Raw genomic sequence first — 9,808 nt, 5'->3', positions numbered from 1 at the left:
GCAACTGACATATGCCATGCACATCTTAAGGCAAAATTATTAAATGACCTAAGTCAACTTAACATGCTAGTGTGAATAAGATAGACAAACAAACTAGAGTAGTAAAACACAACTCTTAAGACTAATGTGAAAACACAAACATATAAGACCTTTGATCTTTAGCCATATTTGAAAATTCCAAAATTGATTTCATTAGAGGTTTGTTGATTGGGAGACTAAAACCAAGTAATTATAGGCAGAGGTCACTACACATTCTCCTACAAGGCAATATCACAATGTTAGGGTGTGCTGAAAAGAAGCCTTCTCTACGGTTTAACCCTTGGCAAGGTTGTTCATTAATGGCAGTGTTAGTGCTTCCAACTTCACGTATTCTTGGTACATTCCAATTGTTTAGATGACTTAAAAAATAGTTGAAAACTTACCGATTAAATATCTAATATTGTGTTGATCAAAATTCATAGTTCAATCTAAGCGGGTTCATTTTTATTGGCAACCCTCAATTTACCATAGAGCTCGATCACAGGAAATATTTAGTAAAATAATGAATGATAGAATGTCCCTTTTTTACGTAAGGTACCCTGCTAAGCATCTCTTAAAACCAGATTGTGCACAAGGGGCAGACATCTAGTCAAATACAGAAAAATCAAAAACTAAATAAGAAGATGCAGTGAACTTACCCTTCATGATATACAAACGAAGTTGGGAAACAGGGCCAACTTTGGGTCAGTTTCAGAATAGTCCTACAAACAGCGTTGTCTTGCAGTCAACGCTGTTACATATAACCTATGTAACATCATTACATATAACCTTCAAGCTTCTTGATACACAACTGAATTCCCTCTATAGGAGACTATATATTCGATGCTTATTTCTTGAGAAACCAATCCTGTCTCATAATTCACTCAACAACGAATGCATTGCAGCCTTAAAATCATGATAAAATCTCTCTTCGGAAAATCTAGATGCACGTCTTCTGGCAGCTGCAGCAATTTTTAAGCGCTCTTTCTCTGGCATTCTCATAAGAGCATATATTGCATCGGCAAATTCATCTACACTAGTGGCTAAAAACCCAGTCTTTTGCCCATCTTCATCTAAAACAATGTCCATCTTTGGTCCTGCAGAGTTATGAGCTGGCAGAAGGCAGGCACATGAATAATGAGATTGTAAACATGAAAACATAACCTGGGTTATTAGAAGAAACCATAAATTTATTTACTTACAACCAAAAATTACTAGAAGAGATAATACAGCTACTTTCTTACTCCTTTGTATTAGTAATTACTTTCGCGATGTGCAAGCAGTCGTGGGCATGTATTGATAATAAATAAAACTATGATTGCTAAACAATGTTAGCATGAAAAAGGCCATACATACCAATTGGAACCGCACCAGCTGCCATGTACTCTACAACACTTATGCCAAAATGTTCATCTGTCATTGAATGAAGCCCAGAGATGGCCATCCCAAGGAGATCCACCAGATTTCTGAGTGACATAAAATCCATGTCAAGATCTGAGAATAGATTCATTCATTTTGACTGGAGTGAAATCGAGAATACAATATAATATAATATAATTAAAACTGTTGTCATTTCATCTTCCTTTTGTAATAAATCCAGGGTCTGGTTTGGGGTGGAGCTAATTCTGCTAATGGCTGGTTTTTGCTGCAATGTACTGAATATTAGTTCAAACAGAAAGTTTTCAGATAAATCATGATTCCGGGGGTACCATCTTGAGAAAGCATAAATGAATGAACAAGATAAAGTAGAAACAGGTCTAAGTTCCTATATACAAAATATGATTCAATGCCCTTCAATCCTTTAGAGACCATGAATCAGAGCTATGGTCCTCCTCAAAAAATGGTAGATATTTCAACCTGCAAATACACATGGTTTTTGTAAACTCCGGTTATAGAATATGTATGTGACTTTAAAGCACTTGTTCACTTTTTTCAAGTTTTATGTATTGCCATTTGATCATAATATCCTATAACAAGAGTATAACTTATCTATGCCAAGGTTCATGTCCACTAACAAATATAATGTATCTATAGAGACTTGGTAAAATAACTTGTATCACTAACAGCATAAACCCACCCACCTTTTCATGTCATTGACAAGATATTTTTCAATTGAAAAGGCGATGTTTGAATCAATTTTCTGAAAATGATACTTTTATCCGGTCCAAAACTTCCTCATCAGAAGGTAAGACCATTTTTAAGGTACTTGCAGAAAAGCTAGATTGCAGAAAACAATGCTAATAAATAGACTACTAGAATCAAGCATGTGAATGCATTCTATGCAGAGCTAGAAACTTAAGAAAGAATCTATAGACATATTGCAGTTGAAACGGTTAGTGTTTTAATATATCTCTTTTAAGACCAAACAAAACAAACTGTTCTTCAGATTAAGAGGGTAAGCTCCCTAAGACCAAACTAAACCCAAGACTATCCCTTGACTAAAACTATAAACAAAATTTACAAGTAAACACACTAGACAAGATTTAAATGGGGATTTTTGCGTTAGTGTAAATTACTAATTGACTATTTTTTGCCCCAAATGCATGTGCGAAACTCTTGATTGTCAATTCCTACAGTGGGATTTTCAAATAAGGAAGATAAATTATCAAGTATGAAAGAGAAAACTCAACTTCCTACTATCTGTAGCAAAGACCAGTATTTGGTGGCAACAAGATTTTAAAGCGAAAACTCAAACAAATGTATACTAAATGGTTAAAATAGATGCCAGCAGATCTACATCAACAAGAAAGAATCAAATGAATGAATACACGATTTCATGAAATAAACAACTAAATGGAAAGCTACAATTTATAAAGGATTTTTCCAATACTAAGTTTGATAAGATGTAATTTCCTGTCAATTTTCTTCATGAAACTACAACCACACAATCACAGTTACAATGACTTCAACTGTATAACAGCCTTTGCAGCATAAGCCTGACTTCAACTATCGTTGAGAGTTTATGTGCCCACAGCATTTATTTATGGACTTACAATAAAAAATCATTTTAAGGATTTAAGAATAACAATGAAATATCCCAAAGAAATGCCACTTTGGAGCTATCATATCCCTATCTACAAAAACTATGGAAAGAAAACTACTTTTAAGGAAAACTGATTCTCAAACAATTTATAAAATATCAAAGCCTAATATAGGCTAATATTCATTGCCTGTAAACAAATGTTGTATAGAATAATGACTGTCAAATATATCCAATACTAAAAATAGGAAATTGCATGAGTGACCTTGAAGCAGTGAGGCAATCTTTCACATTGAAACAGGTGAGTGCTTGTAACTTTTTGAAGTTTGTGATTCTTTTGGAGAGCACTAAAACTTGACGACTCCTTAGCAGTTAAACCCTTAATGCCATGAATTCACTAATATCCCAGCATGATGATATGTCAATCCTAAGATTTTGAAACATTAAATCATTAACCATGATCCAACGACACTTTGATTGAATCCTCCCTGATGATAACTCAAAGTTTGAAAGACAAGTTCCTTTTTATTGCTCATCCTAAGGTTATTTCGGATATCAAACTTGATCAATTCAATCAACTGAAACAAAAAAAACAGACCTTGGGATAGAAGAGAAACGCTGATCCAGAGCAGTCCGAGGAAGTCCCAGAACAGTCCGGAGATGACAGAATTGAGAAAAACTGAAAATCTAATTTTTCAGTATTTTCTAGGTTCTGGTAAATCACATTTTCAGGGGTCTTCGGAGCAGAATTTGAGTTTGAAATTTTCGTTAAGGGATTAAGTCAATAGCCGAAGGCATGGTTGGTGTTAAGGGACTGAAGTTAGATCTCTTGGAGACCTTTCCCACAGTGTAAGCGGTTTCGAATTCCAAGCACCGAGCAGGGAGTTATGATCCCGCCAAGTTGGGGCATCTAATTTCATAGTTTTTATTTTAATTTGTAATTTGTTTGTTGTTTTATTCTCCAAAAACTCTTCATTTCACATTTGTTGGAATCTGGAGACTTTCAGGATTCCAAATAGATGTTTAAAACTCAGTTTGGATAATCTAATAGGGACTTTTGATGCTTATAATTCTTATTTCAAGTTCTGCAACTGTCCATTTTTCTCACAATACTCACAAGTTTCCACATACCTTGTATTGTTAATTGAATTGCTTACTAAATTCAGATCAAACACTCATGTAATTGGCGTAAAATGACTTTAAAATATTTCATTAAGTTGTTTGTATCCCACTATGTTTGATTTACTCATCCTTATGGGTAGTTGTTAAGAGCTGTTATTAATAGTTGTCGACAAATATGTTTTGCTTAACAATCATCAGATTATTTAAATAGGTTCCTTGTAGTCAAAGAAAGTATCCTGATCCTTGGCTAATCATCCCTAGTCTAGTTCTGGTTGAGAAATTCATATGAATAAAGATATACTTTTGTTAATCTATCTTGTATGCATTGTTCTTTATATTCATTTTATGTATGTACCAATCATATCAAATAAAGGAGTAAACATTGGCATCATTGCCTTAACGCCCTTGCACACCAACAAAGGCAAGAAGAGACTACAACATGGTTAGGAGGAAGAGATCAAACAATCTTTGAGGTTAGTGGAGCAAAGAGAACAGAGTAGATAACAGGAAGTAGCCAAGGCGACTCCATAGTGCAAATTTAAAGCTGAAGCCCAACTGGAAGTAGAAACTAGAGTCAGAGTGTAACTCGGAGCTATAGTTGAAAGAAAAGACAACTAAACGTTCAAGCCACTATGAACAAGCATATGGAGGAAGAATGGGTAGAGATAAATAGACATCTTCCCTTAATTAAAGAAGCACACTTTGATCTTACAAACCAATTTCAGATGAGTGAAATAACTGTATTCACTGAGAGTAAAATAGAAGTAGAGGACTTTCTCGCAAACGAAGATTAATAAGCATGCAAGAGCGATCTTTAAGGCATCAAAGAATTGCTCATTGAAGAGGAAGACAAACCCATGCCTAAGACACATGGATTGACAATTGGGGTGGCAAGAAGAGAGTTTAAAAGTGGATGTAATGGTGTCCAAACTACTAAGATCTCTACAAAGTTCAAGGATTTGATTGTGTTCAAAAGTGCCCCAAGGAGCAAAGGAATGTCCTGAAAATAACTTCCTAAGGAAAAGATTTCAAGCACTACACCCAAATAAAACAATGGTGATCACTCCAACAAATCATATTGTCGAGAGGTAGAAACTGCCTAAATTTAGAGGAGATGGATCTAAAGATCCTGTAAGACATTACAACACCTGAATTACAATATGGATGGTGAATGGACAAATGAACCAAAGATATCAGTTAAGGTGTTTTGCAGCCACATTATGGGGAGTAGCGATAGATTGTTATGAGGCATTCCTAAAACTGAGAAAGCAACATAGGAGAGACTAAAGAAAGCATTTGAACAAGAGTTCAATTATTAAGGGATGATAATGAAATCTACATTGAAATATATCATACTCCAGAAAGTAAGCATGAGAATGTTCAAGCCTACAACAAGCGGCTCAAGGAGTTACTCGACTGGTTGGAAAAGGAACCAATAGATGAACTAAAGAAATGATGGTTTATAGAAGAGTTGACACCCTCACTTCATAAGAAAATGATGATAGTTCCTCCCTCATCATCTAAGATGGCACACAATTGGGCCATCGACATAGAGATAAAAGTAAGATGTTTGGCCTATCAAAGAAAGCGAAGAGGATTTTGATTAAAGTGATACAAGCCATTAAGGGACATGCAAAGATAGATGAAAGAATGAATTTAAGGACACAAAAGAAGATACAGAATTTTGGTGTGCAATTGTAAACTTGAAGTTCACACCGAAATTAATTGTCCTAAAAAGATATTATATGATATATGCCAACTTTTGCATCAATTAAAAATTGTCCCTATAATTTGAAAAGTAAAGAGTACACAAGGAGAGAGTCCTCTCCATCAAATCTGCAGCAAAACAAGAACACATCTCCAGATGGCTATTAGAATCGAAAAGGAAGAAGGAAAAGTCAGATGCAATACGACTTCAAATTTTGTCCCACAGTATAATGTCAACAATGTATTGAATAGAGGCATTTGCATGGGACCACTATAGAAACCAAAACAAAACAAAAGTACATTGTAAATGGTGTGGACTTACAAATAATGATGATGTTAATTATTCAAACCAGAAGGCACACATCAATATAATTGATGGACAGAGATGTAACAAAATATTAGTTGTTACTCAAGCCCACGCAAAGTAGATTGTGCACCCAAACCCACATATCTAAAAAATGAGACTTTGTGAAGCAAAAGACGAGGCGGAGAATGAAATGAATATCGACACTGAAATGCAAATACAAATATGGTATTAAATCAATTAAAATATAATTAAATTGTTGCAAAGCAAGTACTTCAAACCATAATACCAATTAAAATAGTGGACTTATTACAAAGTATTCCCATACTTAGAAATACCATCACTCAAAGGGATAAGACAACGCATGATGTGAGAGCATAACTTTCAAAGGCCATATCTTTTGACCCAAGAAACCAATTACACCCATTATTTTAGACAAAGATCTCAAAGAGTTCAAGATTGACATAACCTAAATGCTCTAATTGAAGGTTTTTCTAATATTTTTTCGAGACTTATTCAACTAAGGCCTCAAATTTATATTTTAGTGTTTTATTTAGTATTTTTAGAATTTTAGACTTAATGGAACCATATCTAAGTGAACTTGGGTTGCAATTAACTCTCAAAACTTATTTGAACTTGTAGAGGATGGGCAATGATTATTAGGCCATTTTTTCTTGAGAGTAAGGTAACTAAATATAATTGTTTAGTAACTTGAGCAATTTGGTTACTTTGGGTTTCTAGTTTTATTAGTTACTGTTGTGTGTCATTAATTATGCTAGCGGGAGAGTGGCATATTTCTTTTAAAAACAAGAATCCTATGTATTTGGGGTTCAATTGTTTTAGAATAATAAACAAGTATGGTAATAAAACAATTGAAATCTCGTAACAATTAAAGTACTCGATTTATTATAAAGTATTCACGAACTTAGAAATATGATCACTTGGAGGGATAAAAAAAGTGCATGATGTGGGAGCTTAACTTTCAAAGGCCGTAACTTACGACCCAAGAAACCAATTGAGCCCATTCTTTCATAGAAAGATCTCAAAGAGTCTGAGGTTGACATAACCTACATGTTAGAGTCACGAATAGACTCAATCTCCTAGTATCACCTTCAAAACCAAGATCAACCTTCTACACGAGAGCAACATAGGGGATGAAATGCTGGAATATGGTGCAATAACAAAATAATGATATTATCACACTCCAAATGATACAATATGGATCAGCACTCCCTTGTACTGATTGAGCTGATATGAACTCATCTGAGTTAGCTCTGAATTATCTCATAAGAGAGAGGTGAGTGTCGATTATATGCAAAAATGTGGGCACATAATTCCAAGAGGAATAATAACTCCCAAATAACCAAATTAGGTGGGAGTTGTGGTACTTGGAAAATGCCAAACATGTGGCAAACAAACTCAGGTAGAGACAAACAAATGGTTATTGGGAGGTGGCAAATGAGTCCTGTTGTGACCTTTTCACACACCGCCCCATTACAAACGGGGACCCCCTCTTTCCTGCTTTCCACGTTGGTTAGTTTAGGGTTTTGGCAACATAATGGGCAGTTTTGATTTCCCATGCCCGAGTCTCGGATCTTTGATCATGACTATTTGTCATTTAGGGTTTTTGAAGTTATAGGATCAAGCGCGTAAAGTTGAAATTTTAAATGATCCTAATTTTGTCTAAGTGTAAACCTTTTGAGCATTAACGTGTTTTTGAACGTCCTCGTCGGTGATTTTAAAGTGCTAAGGTGTTTTAGGACTTTTTGGAGTTGTTTTCTTACTCCTAGGAAGTTATTCAATTTGATTTTGCACTTTATCCCGATAGGTTTCCTTGTGTTTCGCTCAAATTTTTGGTGAATTTGCCTAAGTCCAAATGAGTTTTATTGAGTTTTGAAGTTTCCTAGTGGTTTTGAGTGGAAAAATCATCATTTTCCAGATGAAAATCCATATTCTAAGGGTCAAAATTCTAGACTAGAGGTTTTTCCCCTCATATTCCTGACTACCCATGATTTTCCCCACTCAAAATCCAAACTGGACATGGATTTCCCTTGGAATCCAGACATGCCTTATTTTTCCCCCATTCAAAATCCAAACTAGGGGCAATTTTCCACCAGGATGATTAAATTTTGTCCAAGTGTTGGGAATTTTCCTGACTACCTTCGAATTTCCCCTAGGGAGTGTGGATGAAGTTGCGGATGACTTAAGTGAGGATTCCTGATGACTATCAATTTTCCACCAAAGCTTTTCATGATGACTTTTTGTGGATTTTAGTGCGGATAATGATTCCAAACTTGGTGCGAATTTCCACCAGGTGCAAATTCAAGATTTTTAAGTCCGAATTGCTATCCAGACTGGGGTCGATTTTCCCCAGAGTGTTTTTTTGGCCAAAGTGATGATTTTTGTTGGGATTTTGACTCCAGACTTGGGTCAAATTTCCCTTGAAGGCAATTTTGTGCAATTTATGATTGAAATTTTGTTCGGATTTTTATCCAGACATGGGTTGAATTTCCCCAATGTGTATTTTTGAAAATTTTTAATTATTTTTAATTGGATTTTTAATCCAAATAGGGATCAATTTTCCCCATAGGTCCAATTTTGATGAAATTTTAATATCTTTTTAATAGTGTGGCCCAAATTGTTTTGAATGATCAGATTTTGAAGGATACACTGGAGACAAAGGTTGGTAGATTTGTGGTTGACTACATTGTTAGTAATCCTGAGGACCCTGCTCTAGGTTGGAGGTGGAAAGCTTTAGCTGAATTGAGATTACAAAAAGAGGAATATAATAAACTTAAGGAAATATTAGACCAAAGATAGATCACGTTTAGCAAAAAAATCTGATGCTCTAATTTGGTCCAAGACCTTGTCAAGAGAATACAATGTCAAGGATGGATATAATTTCTTTTATAACAGACTCTACCCTAACAAAACAGAGTTACCTATTTCCTTATGCTGGGACAAACTATGCCTTCCGAAAGCGGGGCTTTTCTTGTGGGTAGCAATGCAAAAGAGAATTCTGACCACGGATTGGTTTAAAAAGTTAGGTTATGCTGGTCCTAGCAGGTGTCCTCTTTGCCTCAATGCAGAAGAAACGATTGATCATCTATTACTCAATTGCAATTTCACTAATTTATGTTGGACGAGGTTGATCAACAAACTAAATTGGCTTACAGTTCTCCCCAACCTTCTGCTAGAACTCTTGTTAGGATGGCCTACTTATCTTAGATCGAGTCTTTTTGGTTTACTATGGATTATCTCCCCATTGATCCTCTTGTGGGAAATATGGAAGGAGAGGAATAGGAGAATTTTTAAGGATATGTCTATGCTAATCGAACAGCTGTGGAACCAAATAGAAGCCTCTATAATTGAAGTTGCCAATTGTAAATTAAGTAGTGGGAACTTCAACAATCTTCCTTTCACACCAAGGGATGAGAAAATTAGGAAAAATTGGCAAGGTCTCATCATTCCCCCCTTTTTCGATTCAAGAGGGAACAAAACTACAAATCTTAGGAAAACTTGCAGGTGGTCTCCTCCAGCCAAAGGCTGGTTTAAACTTAACTTTAATGGGGCATCGAGAGGCAACTCAGGAATTGCAAGAATAGGGGAAGTGATTCATTTGTGGTATGGATCGGTTGTAGCAAGATTCTCAAAACCTATAGGGATTTCCTCTAATA

At 35.3% G+C, this 9,808-nt stretch overlaps 1 protein-coding gene across 2 annotated transcripts in view; it reads right to left on the bottom strand.

The window, feature by feature from the left end:
• Window positions 1-633: 633 nt before the first annotated feature.
• Window positions 634-9,808, bottom strand: part of LOC131031523 (GDP-Man:Man(3)GlcNAc(2)-PP-Dol alpha-1,2-mannosyltransferase) — a 116,278-nt gene continuing 107,103 nt past the window's right edge. For both annotated transcript variants that reach the window (XM_057962658.2, XM_057962659.2), the window contains 2 exons: window positions 1,375-1,484; window positions 634-1,130 (listed from right to left, as the gene is read on the bottom strand). In XM_057962658.2, the coding sequence (XP_057818641.1) occupies window positions 892-1,130; window positions 1,375-1,484 (349 nt within the window). In that variant the 3' untranslated portion in view covers window positions 634-891. The remainder of the gene's footprint in view (window positions 1,131-1,374; window positions 1,485-9,808) is intronic.

This window comes from Cryptomeria japonica, chromosome 10 (genome assembly GCF_030272615.1).
Source record: "Cryptomeria japonica chromosome 10, Sugi_1.0, whole genome shotgun sequence".
Classification (NCBI taxonomy): domain Eukaryota; kingdom Viridiplantae; phylum Streptophyta; class Pinopsida; order Cupressales; family Cupressaceae; genus Cryptomeria; species Cryptomeria japonica.
Note: the sequence above shows the minus strand (reverse complement) of the source record. Positions and strands in the feature narration are given on the sequence as shown.